Source organism: Chelonoidis abingdonii, chromosome 15 (genome assembly GCF_003597395.2).
Source record: "Chelonoidis abingdonii isolate Lonesome George chromosome 15, CheloAbing_2.0, whole genome shotgun sequence".
Taxonomy (NCBI): Eukaryota; Metazoa; Chordata; order Testudines; family Testudinidae; genus Chelonoidis; species Chelonoidis abingdonii.
Window position 1 is genome coordinate 31,019,430 of NC_133783.1, and position 25,528 is coordinate 31,044,957.

Consider the following 25,528-nt stretch of genomic DNA (forward strand, 5'->3'; position numbering starts at 1 on the left):
GAGCCCTATTGTAGCAAAATTAACATTAACCAAATTCCTATGTCTCTGTCTGGTTGATATCTTAGTTTATGGATCCATAGACCTCCAGGGAGCATAACAAATCCATATGATGTTTCTGAGTGCTACACTTTGCACTGGGTCACTGACTCAGCTGATGGATGTGTAAATACACTTGTAACCAAGCAGTCCACTAGTGACTACACAGATGTAGATGCTGAAGAATGCAAGTTATTTCAGATAAGGTTGACATTAAGTTGAACTGAACATTTTCTCTCCAGATCTGCCTCTTTTTCACTGTGATTTGTATTTAGTGCTGCCTGCTCAAACCACATCCCCTTCTTGGGGGAGTTGGGACGATCTGCCAGCTCACACTAAGTAGACCTGCCCTTTTGGAGCTACAGGTCTTCAAGTGGGTGTCGAAGAAGCTGTGAGCTCTTTAAACACATCATTAAAGCCACATTTTGGAGACAGACGTTGTGGCTCTGATGAAATCCTATAGGCCCAAATTATTAGCTTCATATTAAACTTAAAAAAGCAACACATCTGAATTCTTTGTTTATTTGAATGAGCTTTTGGACAAGCACAGCGATCTGCTAACAATGCCCCCATCAAATGCCGGAGCCAGGGACAGCACAAGCAGCACTACTGCAGTCATCCCTCACACACAACCAGTGTGGCACAGCCCAGAGCTGGAGAGGAACCTCCTAGGGGGAAGAGTGCTGCGCAGTCTCCCAGGAGCTCAAACCCATGAAAGAACTAGTTGTGATGGTGGAAAGTTGTTTATTAGGAATAGGTGTAAGCATGAAAGGCCTTTCATGCTTATGTGGGATACAGCAATTTACAACAAAATTGCCATCTGATGGGAACAATTTCTAGTTGCTTTTGACCCCAACTGGAATCAAACTGGTGATTTGCCATGCAAGTGACTGATCCCCGATTACATGGGGGTGGAGATAGGCACATACAGAAGGCCTCTCTATATGTGTATCCTGGTGGGGAAATGCTCTGCCAATTAGTTTACCTTGGTGCTGTCCTTTTAAGACCTGGTCTATTTGTTGTACATCACTTTTATTCAAACTGCCTATCAGCAGGGTCAGCTCCAGGCACTAGCTAAGGAAGCAGGTGCTTGGGGTGGCCAATACAAAGGGGTGGCCCTCCAGCCGCTATTGGGGCAGTGGGTCCCTCTCTTCCTCTTTGAGCTGCTGCCGAAGTGCTGCCGAAGAGGAAGAGAGAGAGTGAAGAACCCGCCGCCGAAGAATGGAGCGGCGCGATTGAGCTGCTGCTGATGGGCATTTTTTTTTTCGCCACTTGGGGTGGCAGAAAACTTGGAGCCAGCCTTATCAGTTCATCCTTTAACCCCTTTGATGCTGGGCAGTGGCCATTATGCTCCTGTTTGCCCAGAATGAGATGAGCACCAGCATACCCTAACTTGCCGTCCAGGAGACTACAGTGATTTGGTCCTTCTGAGGGAATGGTGTGGGGGAAGTTCTCTACAATGTGATTAAAAAGAACCAGGTTAATCAGTTGCCACTCCCCTCTGAATTTGTGGGAACCTGGTGTAACCCATGCCGCCTTGGTGTGGTGCTTTTATCTCATGCAGCAGAGGCTCGTGCATTTAGCTCCAGGGTTCCATGTTCGAGCCTGCTAGCCAACAACTGAGGTCTGTCGGTGTTACACTGACACGTTTGCAGCAGCAAGCAATTGACTTTTCAGCTCTAGCACTGATATATAGTGCTTGAACCTATAGGCTGGGCCACAGAGAGGTGTTGACACTGATTTTGTGTTTGGTTCTGAGATAGCTGGTGGAACTTGGCTGACTTCAGCAGCGCTATACCAGATTTGCATTGGTGTGAATGAGATCAGAATAAGGTTCCTTATTTTGGCAAGGTCATATGTTCTGCCTGCCTCATAGCAGCTGACCAGTATGGAAGGGGGTTGTGGGAGAAAACATTAGAGAAAAATTAAGTGTGAAAGACGGATGCTAAAGGAAGGAGCACACTTTCCAATGCATGGGCCATTTAGTGTTGTCTCCAAAAATACCTCTCCTGCTTTTCTGGCAAAACTAAGGCCTTTTCCCCCTCCTGGTTAGCACGGCATGATGGATGCACACAGAAGTCCCTGAGTACTTTGTGTGCAAGTTCCTCTCTCTAATTTTGTTTCTTTTTAAAGTGGTGAAATTTTCTTCTTTCAACCAGGTTTATAGAACAGGAGTTAGTCTCCACAAAGAAAAATATGATTTGTCTCTTTTTTGCCTTTATTTTATCATCAATGGCATATTTGATACCTGTAGTTTAAAGTCTGGTCTTTTTTCCCCTTCTCCTCACTCTCCTCCTTGCCAGTTTTTGCTTCTTCCCCCTCTGCGCTTCTTCCCTCAATCCCTGAACGTTTCTTATGGATGAGCAGATTTATGGTGACATGTTGATGCAAAGCTGATACAAAATTTAGAAGCATTACTCTAAAGACCTAAGGTGTGTTTTTTAAACCCATCTGAAAACATTCTGATGTATTTAGGCTTTAATAGAAAAATTGTGCAACCTATAAATTTCAGAAATGCTACCTGTCCACTGAACAGCGACTCAACTCAGTCTGAGATCAGGTCTTATGTTTGTTTTTTTTTAAGTAAAGTGAAAAAGCATGCACAAGACCATGTTGCTGAAATTTTACAAGCAGACAATGAGTGTAATGAAGGGATGGGCAAAGTTTTTGGCCTGAGGGCCACATCTGGGTATGGAAATTGTATGGCGGGCCATGAATGTTCACAAAATTAAAAATTCAGAGACATTCAAATATTATTTTTTTAAGAGATACATTTTGGTAGAAATAAACATTAAACCTTACTTCTTATTATAAATATACATGCAAATATACATACATAACATATTACAATAATTAAACCAAACTTACCCCCTTTCCACACCCTCTTTGATTAATGTGAACAGTGCCGCTGGCACTCCCTGGCCAACTACTCTTTGTTTTATCCTCAGCAATGGAAAATTAACTCTACTAAAACAACAGAGTCACGTAAACCAACAAGTAGCAGGCATGTGAGCTTGCACATTCCAGGCTCTCATAGCTTGTGAGGCACATTTGGGTTGTGCAGCCGCAGTAATATGCATGTTGTCATGCAGGTCCTGAACACATGGGAGCACTGGAGCAGGGCAAGCCCCAAGTCCTGCTCCTCGGGGGCCAGCTTAAAAGGTCTGAGGGGCTGGACGCAGTCTGCTGGCCGTAGTTTGCCTGCCCCTGGTTTAGTGAGTGGGGGTTGTAAGATGTAGAAATTAACCACCAAGATCTATCAGATGATATGAGCTTCAGCAAATTTACAGGGTGTATATGGACTAGAAGCAGATTGATTGAGTTCATGCCTTGGTGCTAAGTTACAATCACATGCCACTCCCCAGTGAAAACTCCTAATCACCCTCCTCTCCAAATTTCCCCCTACCCCCATATCATGGCCTCAAGTCATTCACCTCTACAAAGAAGATGTCTGACCCCATTCCTGGCAGGCAACCAACTACTCTTCTTTCCTTCTACTCTAGCCAGTGCAGGTAGACACCCACTCCATTGTCCCCATCTGTCTATGTACTGTACTTACGTGGGACCATTGCCTAGTATCTGAGCAACTCACAAACACCAGAGTGTTTATGCCGAGAGAGTATTATTCCCAATTATGCAGTGGGTGCTGAGGTACAAATAGATTAAGTGACTTATCTCAGGTCGCATAGCTAGTCTGAGGTAGAACCAGCAGCTGAACCCACATCTCCTGATTTCCCAGTCCATGTCCTGACACTGAGCCATCTTTCTCATGCCTTAAGTACTGTTTTTGAGAGCTCAACGTGAGTGTTGGTTGTACTCCTCTTCCTATGTGGGGAGACTGGAAGAGGTTGTTGTTGTTGGATTGGGGGTGCTGATACTTCAAAGAGGAAGTAGCTATTTGCTGTCAAAGTAGGTGGCTGTAGCCGAGAGGAGAATGGGGAATTCTCAGAGGGAACATAAGCTTGTCTGTTATATAGCTTGTACTTTTGCCTGTCTTATCAGCTGGTCACAAGTTTTTATTTATGACTCAGACCAGGAAGCTTTCAGCATCCACAGGTTCCTAAACAGGATGCCCTGATACTGGTGCACATAGTGATCAGAAAGAAATAAGTGGAATATAACCCTGCAGCAGGCAGGAAGGGGTTAAAGAGTTGCTATGGGCTTGAGTGGTCCTGCGCCACCACACCTGCAGGCATGTCAGGACTGGAGGAAGAGTTCAAAGAGGGGAGATGCCCAACCCACCAGTGGGTAGCTCTGAGAGGACAGTAAATTTCTGATCATTCCAGCTCACGAGGGAGGGTATAAAGAGAGGGTAGAGTCTGCTGCCATGCCTATGGACTGTCTGAGCTGCCTCAGGGGAAGGTGAGCTGCACTATAAACAACTACCACCAGATGCTCCCTAATAATTGATGAGAGAATGTTAAGCTGGAATGTGGTTTGCCCTGGGCTCCCCGGAAGGAAAAATGAAGTCTTTAAGACTTTTTGTTGTTGTTACCTCTTAACTCTGGAGAAGGTAACCCCCCAAGAAACTCAGCTGAAGAGCTGCATTTCTGATCTTGGGCTGATAATGCTAACTTCCCAAACCTGGATCGCTGTGGCCTGAGTAAGTACATAGCTCTGCCATGACCTGAGGGGGTGCTACAGAGGGACTAGGCCCTTGACATGCTTACCCACACTCTATCTGTGATGCCAAAAAGAGACACTGCTCAGAGTAGATTGTGAAGATGTTCATAATGTGATCATCCTCCTAACAATGTCAATATTTAAATCAGCACCATTGGGTTCCAGAGTCAACATGCTGTGAGATTAAATGGGTCAGTACCTTCGTCTCTGAGCTATCATTTCAGGGTATCTGCAGACTAGGCAGATATCACTTCTTCTGAAGGTTTTCTTTGCAAGCATAAGGATCTTTAAAGTGAAAGGTTACATTCTGGAGCACAAAATGGCGGACTCCAGGAAAAAGGACCTGCCCATCAGGCAAGTGTGATGTCACCCAATCCAGCTCCTGAGCTCACACAGCTATCTAACCAAATGGTATGTTAGGCCCACTCTGAATGCCATGATCTTGTGCTAACAATACTGAGTAATATCTGTTTCTTAAGTCTCTAAGTCCTCTGGAGTTTCTGCATTGGAGGTATATGTTGGTGGAGGGGGGTGGAGATGCAAAGGCTGCATCTTAGCTGCTGCATTTAGTGAGGAAGAGCATAACCTTGAGGTACCATAATGGGAGCCAGGAGATACAGGTTATACCTGATTTACCTGTCTCATGAACTGAAGGTTATGCCTAACCAGGCAAAAGGGAGGGACATTTATCTGACTAGTTTAGTTTCTTTAGCACCCTTGAAAGACTCTGCCACTCTCCTTTTAACTACAGCTAGTGGCCTCTGAAGTATCAGCACCAACTACTGGCCTTCCTGTGGGGAAGTCAATCTCTTTGTGACTGGTTTTTTCTCCTCTGTAGAGTGAGGATAATAATGATGTGAAGACTAGAGTACAAAATATTGAGGATTCAAATCCTGTCATGTCCCTCTCAGCTACAGACAATCTAGGAAGCAAAGAAAAAAGAAAAACCCTTCAGAAAGGTTTCCAATTTCCCCTAAACTTAATGGTTAAATTGATCAAAGGAAACTGAGTCTTGGTGTTTGGTTTATTTGAGAGACAAGGTGGGAGAGAGAATATATTTTATGGGACCTTTTGTCTCAAGGAATAATGAGTTAAAATATTAAAAAGATATATTAAATATTTTGTCCATTTTTCCATTCCTGTGACTTTATTTTTTTTGTAAAAAAAAGATGGATTTATTCTAGTTCTAGAGTGGGCATTTGTCAATTTGTAAGCTAACTGGTGAACAGTCATGAGATTGCAGGTCAGAACATGGGACCAGTCATGATGCAAGGTCAGACTAGATGATTAGAATAATCCCTTCTGGCCTTAAAAAAAAAAAAATCTGTCTTTTATATTATCAGATATTTTGAGGTCTAATAATGACATAGTCATTGGATTGCTGGAAGGATGGGGTCATACTCATTTCCCCTATCTGTCTTTGGCTTGCAGTATTCTAGTCTGTCTCTGATACAAGGCATTGCTACCACAATTAGCAATCTTAATCTTAATTATTTACTCTTTATAGTTGAGATTTTCAAAATACTAGGTCTCACTCTCACAAAGAAAAACCACAGTAGTTGCAGTTAGAGCCATATTATCTTCTCAGTTTCTGGTTTCCAGGATTTTGTACAAAATGTTCTGCATTTAACAGTTTCAGATTTGGCTTTAGTTGCAGTTTCAATGAGATGGCTCTTTTCCAATCAAAAATAAATGAAAAAGCAAATACTAGCCTGTCTCTTCAAATCCATTCTCACTTGGACAAAGGGTCCCATTTGTAAAAGGAAGCACTTCCCTTTTTGCTAAGAAATGTGCCTATCATAGCAAAATTTTCCACCAAAATGAGCCTGTTTTACAGTTCTTAACATGCAAAAATGTTGAATTTCAGGATTTTCAATTTTATTGAAAAGATTTTGCACCCTGCCACTCATACCTTTGAGTCCCTGAAGTCAACAGGAGTTGTGAATGGTTGTATGACATCAGAATTTGGTTTTTAGCTTCTTAAAAATGTATTTACTAAATGATAGCCATCTGCTCCTCTCCATTGCAGAGTGGGGATGGAAGCAGACATCATCCAGAAAGGCGCTAAGGGTTACAAAGAGGGGAAAGACAACTATATGGTAGTATCCTTCCCCTATACTGTAGCCACACTTACTCTTTGTGGTCTTTACACAATAGCTGCATTGTTGTGGGTACATTGCAAGAAACAAGGTAGAGGTGTCTAAGCAACATGTGACTTTACATGGTATTTTCCCTACATGCAGCAGTAAAACTTATCATGTAAGAAGGCATGGTCAACCAATGGCTATGTAGCAGAGACAAAAAATAAGAAGCCAGTGCAGTCAGTGTAGGCTCTGGAGAGGAGGGAAGTGCAGACAGATCCAGCTGTCTGAATTGCCCCTGATGTTCCTGCCAATCTCAGCCTTCTATTAGAAGTATCTCTCATGATGCCTGGCTGTTCTGCTTCGGCACTGGCCCTGTCTCCCAAAGAGGCCAAAACAATGACTCAGAAAGGGGAGAGCAGTTCTGTGGCTCTGTGCTTCCTCAGTTTTACACATGCAGAGGAGTACAAGATTCAAAGACATGCTGTATATTCAAAATTTATGTTCAGGACTGTTTTCAGGTTGTGATTGCTTTCAGTATGCCCGTAACAGTGCATGTTGTTGACTCTTGGTAAGAGCAACCATCTTACTGCAATGTGGTATTTTCATGTAATTTGAGATACCACTAAACAGATGCTGCAATACAGACTACTTGAACAGCCTGAATGGTAACATAGGTCACAGTCCCATGAAGACCTGTATGCATGAGTAGATTCACTGATGTCTACACACATGTAAAGTTAAGCATGTATGTCTCTGCATGATTGAGACTTTGATTTACACATTGTGATAAAAGCTACCTGAGCTTTAAGATCTTAGATGGGCCAAAGACTTCAAATTTCATTAACTGACTAGAATGAACACTACCATTAATGACAATTATCTATAGATACAACTACTTTGTTTCTTTTTGTTTATACATAAAAATAAAAAATACCTTTCCCCACCAAAATAGACTTCCCCCCCTCTCCAAAACTATGACAACTACACTTTATCAAGTCCCGGAAGTATGTAGCCTTGTCATACAACACACTCGAGGTATGCAGTTATCAGATTTCAACCCAACCCTCGTCATGCATCATTGCTTACCTGGCAATTCCACACAATACTATTGTCTGAGGACAGTCCTGTTCTCTGCACTTTCTCTGTTGCTTAATTTCTAAGAACAGCTTTATACAGCAACCATCTTCCTTCAACAGTGCAAAATTTTTGCTTGCCAGCTACATGTAACTGATACATGTACAGCTGATCCTAGTCAGAAGTGACTGCTGACTCTCTCAAAAATTCTAGGGCAAACAATTTTATAAAGGAAGGGAAAATACCTACATTTGTTCATGGTGATACAATGTAAATATAGCTCTCTCTTTATTTCTTCCAAGCATCAAGGCCTGGATTTTGGTATTTTACTGGAGATTTAATGACACAGCTGGTTCTAAATATATAAATGTAGGTGGTTTACTCAATCAAATTCTGAGTAACTGCATTCACTCCATAACATTCTTCACAAAGCTTCCTTTAAAAAGGGGCTTGGCTAAAACGAAATTGAAAGGACAGCATAGTTGAGTGAGAACAAGCTTACAGGTACATGAGGCATCCTGCATTCTTTGCTCACCCAAGCTTCTTATAAATTCAACTGGGTGCTCAAGGAACACAGAGTGGGGCACTTACTTTTCCTGTATTCCTTTTACTACCATGAAAGATGTGCTTTCTAATTAGGGCATTTCCCCTTGCAGGCTGGTTTTTCTTTCTGCTTGAATCTGCAGTGAAGTCATTATCTTGTGTTTATGATTCCATGGTCTGTTGCAGAGGAAACTATTGACAGGTCACAAATTCAGCATTATGTGGCTTCAATACAGGATGAAAAAGGAGATGGGCTGTGAGGGATAAAAGCCCTTGTTAAAACAAATGGCTTTGGTAATTAAAGTTGATATAACAAATTACGTTTAAAAAAAAGTGAAGGGTGAATGGATTTATATTCCTCCTTGAGATAGTGATTTTCTTCCCCAGTTAAAACCATCCAATTCAAAATCTCTCCACTTTTAAAGAAATTGGACTTCAAATAAGCCATTCATATAGTTCAATCAAAGTCAATTTTAACAACCATGTTATATTGCTCTTGATTTCTGGAGATATCATAGTCTAATAGAGAAAATAAATTCTAAGGAATTCCTGTTCTGAAGAGAGAATGTATCCTGACTGAATCGCAAAACAGTATTTCCAGGCTGGGATCATTGCCCTGGAGGGCATAGTTGCTTGTCACAGTATTTGCCCCATGAGAAGGACAAAGAACTGGAAGAGTGTAAATTACAGAAATCTGAATCACAGCTCTGAGAGACTTTGTTCCAGGCAAGTCTGCAGAAAGACACCCCATTAAGTTGGTGAATTCTCAGAAGTCAATATGAGGAGCATGGATGAATGAAGTAAGAATACTGATTTTTGTGTGTCTTTTTCTGATTCACTGAATCCATGGCTGTTGAATTGCAGCTTTTATTCTGACAAGAGACAGCTGTTTAAGTTGAAAGTCTACCACTAACTCCAACAGACAGAATGTGAAGCCTGGCTGCACCATACGTAAGAGACAGCAGGACAGATTCTGATATGAGAAACATGAGTGTAAATCTTGAGTCATTTAATTGATTTTGATACCCCCCCATTGCATTTAGTGAAGTTAATCTGGATTTACACTGAGGTATCAGAATAAGGATCAGTAGTATCTCAATGATGAACTATTTTTCAGTAGACACAATATATTGGTAAAATTCTTCCTATTTTTTCCAAGACTTCTTTCTCCCTTCGGAAATATGAAAGATAAAATATACTACTCAATTACTATAATTTGTCATCCTCTGCCCCTGAGCAGGACCTGTGAGGAGACCGTTAATTAATAAAACTTCTTCAGTGCTGCATCACAAAGGTTCATTTCAACTAAGACTGTGCTTACTAGCCAGTGTGTATTAAATCAAGCAACAACTAAATCCATTTCTCACTTGAATACATTTATTTCAAATGTGATCAGTGTTTTGCAGCTGCTCTGATTATTTTTTTTATGGTTCTTGTTTGGAATTGGAAGAATTGTGTCCATGCATTGCTCCTCCAAGAGTGACATGGGCACATTTATAACACTTTGCACTATTCCCGGCAATGGGTTTCATGAGACAGTTCCACAGCTTGGTCTCAATGGTCTTTTAAACAACATGGACCATTTGAAGTCTGGCTTCCTTTGTGATTTGTACAGTGCTGCACGTGTATAGGTTTTTGTTTGTTTAAATAGATATACAGAATAGAAAGGATTTGACATTAAAAGCAGAAGTGCTATGACGCATACTTAGGTACTTCATAAAAGCTAACGTTTAAGAAAATGTTTGTTTAGTGTAACTTCAAATGTAACATTAATAATGGACATTGTTGTGAGTATTAGATTTTGCTTCTTGTCAGAGCTTTCAGATACCCCCAAACGATGCAGGGTTTTATTGAAAAGCAGTCTGAATGGTAGTAACTTTCTTGGACACACTACATATCTCACATATTAGCCATATCTGAGGGCAGATCTACACCTAAAACACAGCAGTGGCACAGCTGTGCCAGTGCTGCTGCAGTGCTCCAGTGTAGACACTACTATGCTGATGGGAGAGCTTCTTCTGTCGGTGTAGATAATCCACCTCCCTGAGAGGCAGTAGCTAGGTCAACGGGAGAAGACCTCCTGTCGACATAGCACTGTCTACACCTGGGTTTAGGTCAGTATAACTGTGTCACTCAGAGATGTGGAGTTTTCACACCCTGAGCAACATCATTATACTGATGTAAATTTATATTATAGTATAGGCTTGGCTTGAGAGTATGCAGTGCAACTGTAGTGGTGTCAGGCCCAGGATATTTGAGAGACAAGGTGCGTGAGGTAATAACAGTAGGACGAATGGCCTCTTAAAATATATACTAACTACTTATATATAGATGTGCACTCTCCACCCACCAACTGTTCTATGACTGCAGAGGTGTTAAAAGGCCACTCTACTTTGAATTGTCCCTTACAATATGCTAAACAATCTATTCCACCTTGCCGTGACACTGGGAGTGCCTTTCCTAGACTTGAAGAAGAGCTCTATGTGGCTCAAAAGCTTGTCTGTATCACCAACAGAAGTTGGTGCAGTAAACGATATTACCTCACCCACTTTGTCTGCTCTGAGACTGACATTTTTTTCCTGGCTGCAAACCAGAAGAATACCTAATACTTCCAAATTGCTAAATATGACTTATGTTATATCTACACTGCGCACCTTACAGCCCAAACCACTCCTACCAAGGGGCGGTAACTTTGTCAGCCAGACAGTGTCAAATGCTGTAGCTATCTTTAGAAATCTCACATTGGCACCTTCTTTGCGTTTTGTCAAATCTGCAGTGACAGTGGTCTTAAAATGAACAACATGTGCTGGGTCATCATCCAAGACTGTTATAACATGAAATATATGGCAGAATGTGGGTAAAACAGATATGGGGACATACACTTGTCCCCCATGGAGTTCAATCACAAATTTAATTAACGCATTATTTTTTTAATGAGCATCATCAGCATGGAAGCATTTCCTCTGGAATGGTGGCTGAAGCATGAAGGGGCATATGAATGTTTAGAATATCTGGCACGTAAATACCTTGGAATGCCTGCTACAAAAGTGCCATGCAAATACCTGTTCTCACTTTCTGGTAACATTGTAAATAAGAAGAGGGCTGCTGCATCTCTTGCAAATGTAAACAAACTTGTTTGAGTGATTGGCTGAACAGGAAGCATGACTGAGTGGACTTGCAGGGTCTAAAACAGGGGCAGGCAAACTTCTTGGCTTGAGGGCCACATCAGGTTTTGGAAGTTGTATGGAGGGTTGGTTAGGGGAGGGGGGTGTGGCCCACCGCCGCCATCTGCTCCCCCCGCTTCTTGCCTCCTGATGGCCCACCCCTGGGACTCCTGTCCCATCCAACCCTCCCTGTTCCCTGACGGTCCCCCGGGACCCCTGCCCCATCCACCCCCCCTCACTTCCTGTCCCGTGACCGCCCCCAGAAGCCCTGCCTCTGACTGCCCCCCGCCATCCCATCCAACCCCCCCACTTCCTGACTGCCCCCTGGGACCCTTGCTGCCATTCAACTTCTCTGTTCCCTGCCCTATGACCACCCAGGGCCGGCTCCAGGCACCAGCATTCCAAGCTGGTACTTGGGGCAGCACTCTGAAAGGGGCGGCAGTCCCTGTTGTTTTGCCCCCAGCAGCACACAGAATTGCCACCGTGGGGGGCGGGGGCCATCTGTGTGCCCTTAGGGCGGCACGTGCATTTCCGTGATGGCGGTAATTCGGCAGCAGCTTCAGCTAAATATAGAAGTTGCCACTGAATTGCCGCTGCTGCATAAACATGCCTGCCGCCCTAAGGGCACACGGACTGCCCCCGCCGCCTGCAGCAGCAACTCGGTACGCTGCTTGGGGTGGAGAAAACTGTAGCGCCGGTCCTGTGACCGCCCTGACCCCTATCGATACCACCACCCCAAAATCCCCTGCCCCCTTACCGTGCTGCCTGGAGCACCGGCGGCTGGTGGCGCTACAGCCACGCACTGCGCTGCACAGAGCACTGGGTCAGGCCAGGAGCTGCCCTAGGAGCTCGCAGCCCTGCCGCCCAGAGGATTGCTTCAGTGGTGGGGCAAGCTGAGGCTGCGGGGGAGGGGGAACTGAAGGGGAGGGACTGGGGGCTAGCCTCCCAGGCCAGGAACGCAGAAGGGTCCTGAGGGCCATATGTAGTTTGCCCACCTCTGCTCTAAAATATTACATTGTTTTATTTTTGAATGCAGGTTTTTTTTACGTAATTCTACATTTGTAAGTTCAACTTTCGTGATAAAGAGATTTCACTACAGTATTAGGTGAATTGAAAAATACAATCTCTTTTGTTTTTTTACAGTTCAAATACTTGTAATAAAAAATAAATATAAAGCGAGCACTGTACACTTTGTATTCTGTAATTGAAATCAATATATTTGAAAATGTAGAAAACATCCAAAAATATTTAAATAAATGGTGTTCTATTATTGTTTAAAAGAGCAATTTATCGCATGATTAATTTTTTAATCGTGCAATTAATCGCGATTAATTTTTTTAATCGCTTGACAGCCCTAGTTTTAATGTTTTTGGTGTAGCTACTATAACTCTGAACCTGGAAAGCCATCACAGTTTTATTCCTGTTATTACACTATTATGTAATTATGCTCATGTGAAGTCCTTTTATACACTTTTTCTTTGCATTTGTTATCCACTAAAGCAATGGCAAATTCTTCTATAGTTGCTTCTCCTGTACCTTTTCTATAGTCACTAGAGTGCACCCTGTTTAAGAGGTGAAGGATCAATTTCTCTTCAAGCAGCAAAGGCTCAGAACTGAGGCATGATGCATTATTCACTGAACCACTAATCTGATAAATATTGAACTATTTTAATGCATCTATTTTCTGGTCCAGCAATGGGATAGGTGTGTTAGTTAAATTCACTGACGTTAACTTTGTGTTACAACTCAGTGTTACAGCCCAGATGCAAAAGTATATATTAGAAAATACTATGAGATAACAAATCTAGTGACATGAGAAATATACATTTGTATGTCCATCTATTCTTTCTAGCACTCTCTTCTTTCTTCCTTTCAGAGGTACAGGCTGTTTATTTCTGGTTGCACCACTTTTAGGATAGACAACACATTTTATTGGTACTTCAGCTCTAGAAGCAAAGAAATAAATCCTTCTCTGAGCTTGCAGAAAGCTGTCAGTAACATCTTCTGAATTTAAAGCCAGTGTTACTTGACTAGTAATAAAGAAAGATAAATATACCTCCTAAGAAACACAAAAAACAGATAACCCCAGAGCACAGATTATGATCTAATTAAGTAAATAATGTTACCAGTCATCTTGCACTGGATATTGGATTTTCTATTACATTTGGGCCCAACCCTGTGCTGCACAAGTGTGGCAGTGAGGGGAGAGGGAGCTACTCTTTGCTTGCATGTAGGACTGCAACGTAAGACAGTGTGGGGGACAGGGACGGGAACAGTGATGGGGACGTGCAGGCAGTAACTACCCTAGCTGGTACACTGTAGCCCCACAGACGTGATCTTTTGCCTTGGAGACACGGTCAGACCCTCGACTAGCCCAGTGGGTAATGCAGTTGGCTCTGGGCAGCGAGTACATTCTGCTGCATTTTGGAAGAGCAGTAAGATGTGTCCCACCCCATGTTCTCCAGAGCCCCAGTGATCAACCTTACCCACTCTGCACCAGGAGGACCTATCAAATGTATGTTGGATGGCTTGGGGCAGTGCTGGGTGAACAAACTTCGGGGCCCTATGCAGTATGGCAACTAAAGCTGTGTATGTTCCCCCAGTGGGGTGTGGGATGTCAGGTCCTGCCCCTGGGGGTGCTGGAGAGTGAGCCTCCTCCATGTTCACCCCACAGCAGCGCCTGTCCTGCAGGGCTGGCCTGGGTCCCAATCTAACGTGTTGGCTCTTGCCATAGCATGCAGGCAGGGCCATCACCCTGTGATGCCCCACCAGCTTCTTGGTGCTGGATGGTTTGTAGTTGTTATAGGGTGTGTGTTCCCTCCCTCCCCTGATGGTAGTAGGGTCCCTCTGAGATGTGGGGGAGGGGGCCTGGTTCACATTAGTTAATCTGGGGGACATACTAGGTGGTGGTATTACTCTACTCTGTCATCTCCATGACCTCAGAGAGTAAGGACAGGATTTTATTCTGAATATGAACTATATAGCTCCTGAAGAACTTATGTAGGCCAAGATTTTCAAACACGGGTGCCTAAAGTTAGGCTCCCAAGACAGCTTAGGCACTTAAATAGATGGTCTGATTTTTCAAAAATACTGAGCATCTAGGAGTCTGGCTGACTTCACTGGGGGCTGCTGGGTACTCAGTACCTCTGGGGGAAAAAGGACACTTATTTAGGTACCTAACTATGGATTTAACAGGCCAACTTTTGGCAACCACGTCTGAAAAGTGTACTTGTAACTGTTACAGCCACTTGTTATACTGGTTCTGTGTGCTGGGTTCCCACTGAGAGGGGTGCTGGAACAATTTCTATAGTGGGGGTGCTGAAAGCCATTGGACCAAACTGTAAACCCTGTTTATAATGGAAATCATGTCATGCCAGGAGTTCTGCAGCACCCCCAGTTCCAGCACCTATGCTCATGGGTCTCATTGAGAGTTTTGGGCAAAGATCAAGACCTGACAATAGTGTGCATTCCTAGGGTAAAATTCCTAGGGGCCTTCTTAAAGGCACTGCCCAGTATGACATTTCAAAAGCATCTTTTACCCTTTCAGCTTGTAATACCAGATGAAATCAATGGGCAAAAAGATAGTGGAATCAGGCCATCAGAAGAGTTTCCTTTATAGTAGAACAGCAAAATACGTAAGAGGGTCCTCAAATTTATTTCCATTCAAACAGATATAAGCAATTTTTGATGTTTTTTTTCTAATGCAAAATGTAGGCCAATCAGGTCAACAATACACTGAAATTTAACATCATGGTAAAATTCACCATAGAACTAAAACTATATGTAGACTGCTTTATAAATTGGTCTTTAAAGCCTCGACAATACATATGGCAGAATCTATGCACCCGTCAAAGTTGGAATGAGTAAATGCATCGCCCCCACACACCAGGAGAGGTTTGATGTGAAGAGTCATTTGTCCTGGACAACTGGGGATGGCTTTTGTAACCTGCAAAAGAAAAATATATGGGAAGAAGGATAAGCAAATATTTATTACTCTGCATGCTGTATCAGTTTCTGGCAACAAGGCCCAAAATATTACATAAAATGTTGACATTTTGATTTTGCTCATGAAAATACTTTATAGCCAAACTATAAGATCACCTTACTCTCATAAGTAGTGCCACTGACTATTTGGCCCTTAGGAAGCACTTAGCTATGACCTTAGGTCATTCACATACACCTCCCCACATTATTATAATATTAATGATTTATATGGTTATGCTTATTATGTGCTATGGGGTTTCCAAATAATCAAGAGGGATGGTCCCGGCTCAGAGGAGCTCAAAGGACTGAGACAATTAGAGACAAGTTAGGGTTATGACAGTGAGCAATTTACATAGATGTCAACTTGAGTCACTGTTAGGAAGTGCAGCTGAAGTGGGTCTACAAGAGGGATTTAAATATGGACAGGCTAGAGGCCTTGTGCGTGTTCCAGGGAGGCTGTATCATGCATGAAAAAGATAAATAATTGATTGTCAGAAACAAACTACATTTTCTCTTCAACTACAAAAATCGACCATTTCTTCATAAACTGCTTTGAGATCTACAAGTGAAACACAAGAGCTAAGGATTGTTATGATTTGTAGACTAATGGGTAACTATGCTAAAGATTATTCTGTAATATGACTCTGAAAGGAATAAACATTCACTTAATTTTTTTTAAAGTAAGAGATTCTTATAGGCCTCTTTAAAAAAGAAAAAAAAAAGAAAGTAAACTGTATATTTCAAAACCCATAAACAATTCCACCCTAATTAGGCTGAATCCTTGCATGCTAGTTTCCTATTTGCAGCAAATTTTCATGGCCACTTACTCGCACCACTACAAATAGAAATTTGTAACCGAGATATCCTCTGGACTTTTGTGTCCTCAGCATGAGCAGGTACTGCTATAATTCCATACAAGCCCTTTATTTAGAAAATGCCAATGTACTTTCAGCCAAATAAATACTATACTTAGGAGGGTGCGTGTGTGTGTGTGTGGTCTTCAAAGACAGAACTGCACTAAGTATCAAAAATAGAAATATTTCGCTCTTCAAAGAACTGTAAAATCAATTCAAGAGAAAAGGAAGACTTTTTGATTTGTACAGACTAATTTTCTGAAAACTGCAAAGAGAATACTAGGCAACTAGTTAGATGTGTGTGTAATTTGAGGCTGAGCAAGTTTTTAAATAAACAAGGAATAAAATTTTAAGAAAAAAACTATTTAAAGTTACGTTGCTTCATTGGCTTCCTAGTCTTTCATTGTCCTTTTTAATTCAGTAGGACAATACACATACTGGGCCAGGCTCACTGGTTTATTCTGGCTGCTTTCCCCTGCTCCAGAAATGCAAAGCAGCCATAAGCCTCATATAACTGGTCAGTTAAACTCAGTTTACAGCTGCTTCACCTTACTAAACCAGTGCAAAGAAGCTGGAATGTGACAGTGAGTTTTGTATCTGTAATCTTCTATATTTTAAAACAAAATGATTTATTCATAGCTCTGAAAGAATACAAAAGAATTAAAGCATCTTTTTTGTTATTTGTATAGCACGTCAAAGAGTCTAATCACATTTCTAAAACCTAAGGTCAGAATTGCCCTTTGGGAAGAACGAATGTTTGTGGTATAAGCCATTTCAGCACCGGGGCTGATGTATGCTTCTTTACACACTTCCAACCCAGAACCTACCAATTTGACATAAATAGGCAAAATACTCCATGTCAGAGACATGTATGAATCTCCCTTTAACTCCCCATGTGTATCTGAGATAAAAAATTGGTTCCATAGTTTTGTGCTTTAACCTGGGCAAGTCAGGATGGACCTAAGAACTTTGTAAATAGTGAGGAGTCATGTGCATGTAATGTAGGGTGGAATGTGGCTCACATGTGTTTCTAACTTGTTCATTGTGTGTTCTTTTTTGGGAAAAGGCTGCTCTATGGAATTCCCAAGGTACTTATTTTAGCATCTATAGGCCTGTTTACAGAAACACAGAGTAAGAGAAACAAACAGAGCAGAGACCGGCACAAACACAGATGCAAATGGCAATAATTGTTTACATGTTTATGGATATGGAATTTGTCCAGTCTCTTGAAAAGGCTAGAACCACAGATCTATGTCAACAGTTCAAACATTCTGTCTGGCATTTAACAAACTTCCAGCACAGATAAAAGAAACAACACTGAATTATTAAAAGGGCATCTTCATCTCACTTTCTCATGTCCAACTAGTTTATTTTTTCTGCCTCAGAAACCTTAGATATGCTTATGTACAATCTTTATCTGCATCATTAAGTGTTGTGCATTTTTATGGTACTGAGCAATAAATAATAATATACATGAGGATCTCCATGGCACTTTCAACTTTTTTACGTCCTTCATCTGCACTGGACTAAACTCTCTTCTAACTGAGGAGAGTTGGATGCAAACTCCTTCTGGAGTATACAAAACCATCCCTGAGGTAAGCAGAGGTGTCACTTACAAGTGACAGCAGCTTCAAACAACCATGAAGTTGTACTGTATATAATGTAAACCACAGAATGCTATTCTGGCAACAGGTGAAAAATGGGATACCAGATAAGGATACTTTTGGGAAAACACACAGATCTCATAGGCCACAGTTTTCTTAACATCCGTTACAGATGAAGATACTACTTATCACTTGTGATGCTGCATTATTTTATATTTTCTTATCACAAAGACTGGCAAAGATTAAAAAAACCTCTACACTTCTTATGTTTATAAAAACGTATATAATATGACAGATTAAGAATTAATACCAGCATTTGTATCATAAATGTAAAAATGATGCACAACTGAAGTGTCACACATTGGAAAATACTGGGGATGAAGTAGTGAGGGAGGGGAATGCCATGAGTACAGATAGATTCCATCCTCTCCTTATTTTCTGACTATGAAAATTTGTTTCACTTTTCACTGAAATTTATTTTTCATCACAATTTTCTGATCAGCGCTATCCATGAGAGAGATGGCACATTCCTTCATAATGATCCATCTGATATTTGCATGTCTGATGCAGCAATGTAATTCTAATTTAAGAATGACATTTTCTGGCAAAATTAGAGAGCAATAGTTTTACATATTAAATGAAATGCATCAGTGACAAAAAACTGAATAAGCTTTACATTATACAGATCTCTCACACTGTATATATTTTGCTATAATTTATAATACTTCAAAATAATGTTAACATATGGCATTGCTTTTACCTGTTTTATAGAATTTGCTCTCAATTCCCATCTCCCACGTTCCTTCTCTTTTTGTTTGCGCGCGCCTCAATCATCACAATTTGTAAAAATGTCATATTACAATCCTGCACAGGATTCTAAATGTTCAATGCCTTGTGATAGTCAGTGAATGTCGTTCTTTTTTTGTCTTTAAATATTTTTTATTATAAAACTGGTGGTGGTGGGGGAATGATCATTTGCAGTATAGGCACATGGACACAAAGTATTGGTAATAGTTATTTGCTGTGAAAATGCCTGTGAAGTCTGCAGGCCTGAGTCAAAGCCCATTGAAACCTATGGGAATCTTTCAATGGGATTTGGATCAAGCCCTATAATAGTATTTGTCTCCTACATGTGTTGGACAGTGAAATACGTACGGAGGAGTGATTGATTGGATGAAACAGAGATAATAGTGGGTGGCTGTAAGGAAAGCTGGGTTGAGGTGCTAATGGGTGCTGCATACAGGAGTACTAATCTCTCTCCCTGTGTTCTGGTTGGAGAGGTGGCACTATTTAAGGATGGTGTGGAGCCAACTGATTGTTATGTGCGTCGTCAGCTTTGCTGCCCAGGCAGCCTGTACTATCCTTAAATGGTACCTGCAGCCTGCTCTTTTCCTGGAGCTCCTCATGGCATGGGTTGGGAGGAGCGATGAGAGCAGCAGTAGGAGGAGGGTGTGATTTTTCACATTCCATGTCTCTCAGCATAATATGAAGCAGCCTGACATTTGTTTTATACGTGAGAATTCTGACTAGAATCCCTTGCCGGATTCTAGTAATCTACCTCGTAATGGTGACCCATAGCTGAGAACTGGTGATGTGGTAAATTGATGAATTCTCAGCAGGGCTTTCCTCTGCATTAGTATGGGTTATTTTCCTTTCATGGGCTATGGTTCAAAAAAACACGGTGTACAGTACACTACAAATCACTTACAGAATATGGCCATGCAGCAGCTTTAGCTTTGTAATAATGGAAGGAATCTGCTTTTATGAAAGTGTTTTAAGCCACAATATCCTGCAGCCAGTTGATTTCACTCCATTCCATCTCTTAACCAACCCCGTCGACCTACAAAAAACAAGCCCATATAAAAGCAGCCTCTCTGGATGGCACAGAATATAGCAGATAATGAATCATGCACTGTATTATAGTGACATCTGCTACTGCCAGTGTAGTTAGGGATCTGTAAGACTGTTAAAAAAACTCATATTGATGGGCTAACTTGGCTGAAAAAAATTGCTTTGCCCTGAACCGTAATGTAAGGCCAGATTGTTGTTTTTAAAGCCACAGCTGCTCAAGGGGTATGCAGAGGGATGCTGCACTAATGGCAGTCTCTGCAGGCAGAGAAGCAGAACGTTCCCAAGGATGCTGGGGACTGCACACAAGGTGCTGTGTGTTGCACTCCCATAATAATAATCACCAAGCCAAGTTATTCCCTCCTCTGGTCTGCACAGTGCATCTTTCCCTCCTCGTGTTTGTATTTCAGATGCACAGCATACCAGGACAGCAATGGTCTTTAGCTTTGTGCCCTGTTCAGTGCTGAGCATATTGCCAGTATTAAGTACATAAAAAGTCTGTGCCCAGACCACCAGTCAGCGCAGAAAGCCTGCATCACCTGTACCTTTTTGGGTTGCCTCCACCAATCAATGCATCAACATTTTCTCCCTCAGTCCAGCAATTTCTCTGGCAAGGCAAGGTGTGGGATTTACGGAATATGAAGATAGGGTGGGCTCACCTAGTCTCTTCTTTACAGTCCCTGCTTTATGTATCCCATGAGTGGCTAGAATCTGTCACCATCTTGAGAAAGAAAATTATGATTTTGTGCTCATATATGTAATACTTTCAATTCAGAACTGTGGCCTGGGGCCCTACCTGGGACATATTATAAAATCCTCCTTGTTGCCATTATCAATAGGATGGCATCTGCCCAAATGGGCTGAGTCAGGTTTGTTTGCTGTCCCCTGAGAGCAAAGATGGGAGCTGGACTCCTAGGAACCATTCGTGTTCCCACAGAATCTCTTTTTTCTCTGTTCAGTCCTTCCTCGTTTTTAGTCCCTCCCTCAGAAACTGTGCATTACAATAACCAATCCTCTCATGGAAGAGGGCTAGGCATGGTTTCTTACATTAGCAAGAAGGGTCACTCTCACACAGCTGGATGTCTGATAGGCATACTATTCAGGAAAAATGACTTGCTTGCAATCTCTTTAATATATAGCCCAGTACAGCAGATTATGACAGCATGGCAGCCTTAATTCTTCATTGCCTGAGGTTTAGAGGGCAGATCCTTAATAAATGTCCAGTATATGTTTTTCTCATGTGCTTTAGAATATATCTGAATTGCCTTTCTGATTCCCCAGAGTAGTACACTGCAAATCAAATGAGACACTTCTATGAAGTTTCATCTCTGCTGCCAGCAGTCTTGGAGTCCAAGCATATTCTTGAACCTAGGTTTCCTAAATTGCATCTCACTGTATCACCCCACACCAATAAGATGGCTCCATGCTTGTCATTCTCTTGGAGCATTTCTACATATAGTAGTTTCTGTTGGCATTATAGTACTGTTCCTAAAGCTCTGTGTACTCATATCTTCTTACAAAAAGTAGATTAATGAACCTGCTCAGTCTCCCACTAGGCAAATATTAAACTAAAATAAGCCGAACTGTTGTTTTCACTGAGCAGGGTTGGTTAACTGTCATTGAGGAAAGAGGAGCAAGAAAGAGAGATTGTTAATTATATATTTATAATCCACATGATGGGCTCCAATCTGTTGGAAGTCCACTCTAGGTAGAGATATTAGATGCAGATTTTCCACTATCCCTATAGAGTGCCTGCAACAATCTTTACCATCTGTCACTATACTGTATTCATCACACTGGGGACTCATGACTGACAATCCTGGTACTATATATTGTTTTTAATTAAAAATTAATAAAAATGTAAACTTCATCTACCACCATAAGGCAAAACAAACCACAAACTACTGCAGCACACTTAAATGCTTTAAAATAAGAATCATGCCAAGTTATGCAAACAAAGAAGGATAAAATCTCATCTATGTTCTAATAACCTGTCTCTCTCACAAAGCAGAAATCCAAAATAGAATATAAATACCAGAATATATTTATATATATGGTAACCATCTATCACTGGAACATATGGTAACTTTCTCTAGCTGGGAGGTACTGAAGGTCTTCAGGATAATAGAAAAAGAACAATATAAGGAGTGAAGAGGTCAAGGAAATTGACAGAATTTATAGGTAATAAATATAATATGTAGCTCATATGCAGCACTTTTCATCAGTAGGTCTCAAAGACCTTTACAAAGGAGTGCAGTGTCATTATCCCATTTTATAGATGGGAAAACTGAGGCAACCCAAGGTGATGTGACACGCCCATAGTTACTCAGCAGCACTATTAATAGAACTCAAGTCACCTGAGTACAAGTCTAATCCTCTCGTCACATAGATCATTCCTAGCCATATAAAAGTGGCTTGTTACAATTTATTTTGATTAGCAACTGCTTTGAAGGGTAAATAACTGTCCATACAAAGGATCCATACAGTTTTTGCATTGATTTAACTAAATCAGTACAATACCTGCATTTGTTAAATAGGTGCAACCTCCTAGTGAGGGCAGTTATATCAGCATAAAAATGTTTATGCCGGTATAGTGTGTCTTGGTACAGTTATCAAAGTGAGGAGGGAAAATTCTGACACAAAAGGGCTTCTGAAAGCTTTATTCGTAAAGCCACAATTTCAGCCCCTTAATTTACTGTCCATGAAATAAGTATAGCTTTGCTAGTGGAAACTGTGGTTCTACTCTGAAAAGTGACTATAAAAATGGCATTATGAGATCCCAGATTCATTGTGTCTCAGTGACTTTCAGCTCAAATAAAAAGATGTTTTTTTCTAAATATCAAATTTTGCATACTCAATCTGCAGTCTTTAAATCTAGATTGGGTTATTTGTTTCTTTTTTTTAAAGCATACTTTTATAGTAAAACACATCTGCCTTCTTTAACACTGGGATGACTATTTTTTTCTAAATGTGTATTATAGTACTTCCGTCATTTAACTATCAGAACATGATTAAAAGAGCACATACTTAATTGCAGAAGTGAATGCTTTGTTAAAAAAGTCATCTAATAAGTGTCTCACTAAAGCCTCAATTCTACCTGTCTGTGCAGAACTACAACTCCCTTTGATTTCAGTGTCTCAGCATACCACCATGCCAATGTACGAAAGGCTAGAAATTGTAGGGATCAATTCTGCCCTTACATACATAGGTTACTCCAGTTAATTCTAGTGGAAATTCTAGTACATGAAGGGAAGAGTAGGCATCTTAGTTTCCTCTATAATAAAAAGACAAGGAAGAAGACATAACTATTCACTGAGATGCAGTAGAGTATATTCAAGGGAGCAGTTTAAAAAAAAATTCCCATGCATAGCCAATACTCTCAGCTTTTAAAAAGGTTCCAATAGCACAAACGTTTAAATGATGTCAGTGATACCACAAAATGTCTTTGGGGAAAACTTTCAAAGGCACAAAGGACAGTGAGGTGTCCAATTCCCATGCCGTATAGACTATAGTTAGTACCCATAGGCATCTAAACATCCGTATACTTCTCCCAAGGCTTCACTGTAGAAGACAAGAGGAAATCCCTTCAAAAGATGAGATGCTGTGCATGATGGGAGATGTGCCACAGAAAGCGTTAACTAAAAAATGACTTAATCAGTCTTCACATAAACATTTAAGAGTTCATGTGGCAAATCTTGCGAAACAGGAAATGTCTGTAATGTTGAAACACCAAATAGGGTACAGCTGCAGAGCACTGGTTCAATCATTGCCCAGTTTCCGCCACTGATAATATCATATCTATGCAGCTGCTCCTCAGTATCCTAGTAATAGAAACCTATAAACCTCTTAACCCAATCCTATATAATATACCAATTGTTAAAAAAATAACTCAATAGAATTTTTAGGGAGTTTAAAAATTGGCAACCTTGCAGAGAAAATCCAATTTAAAATTAACGTGTCAATGGGAGAATCCCGATGATGCCAACACTTAAAATGTTTTTAAAATTTCAGTTAGTCAGTGTCTATTAGTTTCAAGGTACTTGGAATTCATGTGGGGTGGGGCGGGTTTATTTTTGGTAATGTGTTTTATGCTAGGAAAACCTGACTTAATGGTATTAGTGTGTTAAAGAACATAGTAAAAGACCATGACGGTTTTTTAACCATGCTTCACATTTTCACACCTTGTTCTAACACATTTCCACTGTATGTAACAAGATTGAATGTCCGTATTGTATGAAATTATTACTTCTCAAAGCAGCTGATAGCAATTATTCAGCACTGTAAAAGCTAACGCAGGAGTGGCAGCGTGGACTTAAAATAAGTGAAATCAAGCCAGAAGAGACGGGAGAGGGTAAGAACTGTTTTGGAAGTTGATGACAGAAACAGACAGAGGAGGAGCGTGGGAAAACTAGTAGCCAGAGAAAGGAGGGAGGGAAGGAAAAATAAGACTGGAAAACTTGAAAAAAAAAATAATCCAGAGACAGAAAAATAAAATAAAAACAAAGAACAATAGAGGTTTGGGAGAGAACAAGGTAGAAATGAGGAAAATAATGCTGGAGATTAAGGAGAAAAAAAATTGCAGATGCAATTTTCCCCTCCATCATTCCTTGACTGTCTAGACTCTCTTGTATCAAAAATATGTTTTGGTTGATCCAGGTCACCTTGGAGTACAATTGTAAGCTCCAGTCTATTAGTGAAATCCTGGCCCCACTGAAATCAATGGGATCTTGCTCTTTGACTTCAGTGTGACCAGAACTTCACCCCTTATGTTTTTTTATTTGCCGCTGACAACAGAAGGTCACATATACTAGCTCAGTAATAAGCAGAAAGAGAAATGACTACTCTGTGGAAAATAATTCTCGTTGGACATATCTTAACTGAGCAAACAGAAAAAGGGGGAGGGGAGAGAAAATGTACATAGTAATTACGCCTATGTAGAATGGTATGGGTCAAATTAAGGATCAAAGTTGGATGACCAAATCATGGGCTGGGGACAAAAGACCAACAATATTAAGTAATATCAACAGTATTAACATGCCCTTAACACAAAAAGCATATAGAAGTAAAATATCTAAACAATTAAAAAAAGTAAAGAATATCTCCCTATTGGGTAACCTTTTTTCCCCCATTGCAACCAAGGCTGCATCACTTTTACACTTTTACAGTCAGGAGGTATTTAAAAAAGCACTAACAAGCTCAATCATTCATAGACACTGAAAAGAATAATATGATGGGTATGGGCTGCATTTATAATGCATCCATCCAACACTGTGTTGTCTAAACACCTTATGGCATAGAATACCTCCAGTATTTTCCAGTCTGGACCAACTACAAAAGAAAACCCCATCCTTTTGCGTTTTACATTATTAGCAGGTTAGAAATGCACCTTCCTTTCAGGAGGCAACTCTTTGAGGGGAATTTGCAGCAAATTATAATCCATCATCTAATATTAAACACGAGAAATAATTTAGTCTATCGATGTACTGTATATCCTGCCAGAGATCACACTTCTATTCAGGTCAGTAGACAATTTATTTCTAAGTTTTTCTTATTGGTCAATGTCATCGAGCATAAACAATGGAGGAAGGGCTAGTAGGGGAACTGTCTTTGTATGTTGCTCATTCAATCTTTCATTTTCCTCTTCTGAATTTTTTTTAATTGTTTCCAATTTGTAAATGATGACAGAATAGTGAGCATTCAACCTTAAATATGAC

General features: G+C 40.9%; 1 protein-coding gene and 1 long non-coding RNA gene across 4 annotated transcripts in view; both read right to left on the bottom strand.

Moving 5' to 3' along the window:
• The window catches only part of LOC142047814 (uncharacterized), a 498,924-nt gene that overhangs the window by 187,146 nt on the left and 286,250 nt on the right, over positions 1 to 25,528 (bottom strand). The gene's annotated exons all lie outside the window — the stretch shown is intronic.
• The window catches only part of RNLS (renalase, FAD dependent amine oxidase), a 132,185-nt gene continuing 121,771 nt past the window's right edge, over positions 15,115 to 25,528 (bottom strand). For all 3 annotated transcript variants that reach the window (XM_075072686.1, XM_032770296.2, XM_032770298.2), the window contains one exon: positions 15,115 to 15,470. In XM_075072686.1, the coding sequence (XP_074928787.1) occupies positions 15,318 to 15,470 (153 nt within the window). In that variant the 3' untranslated portion in view covers positions 15,115 to 15,317. The remainder of the gene's footprint in view (positions 15,471 to 25,528) is intronic.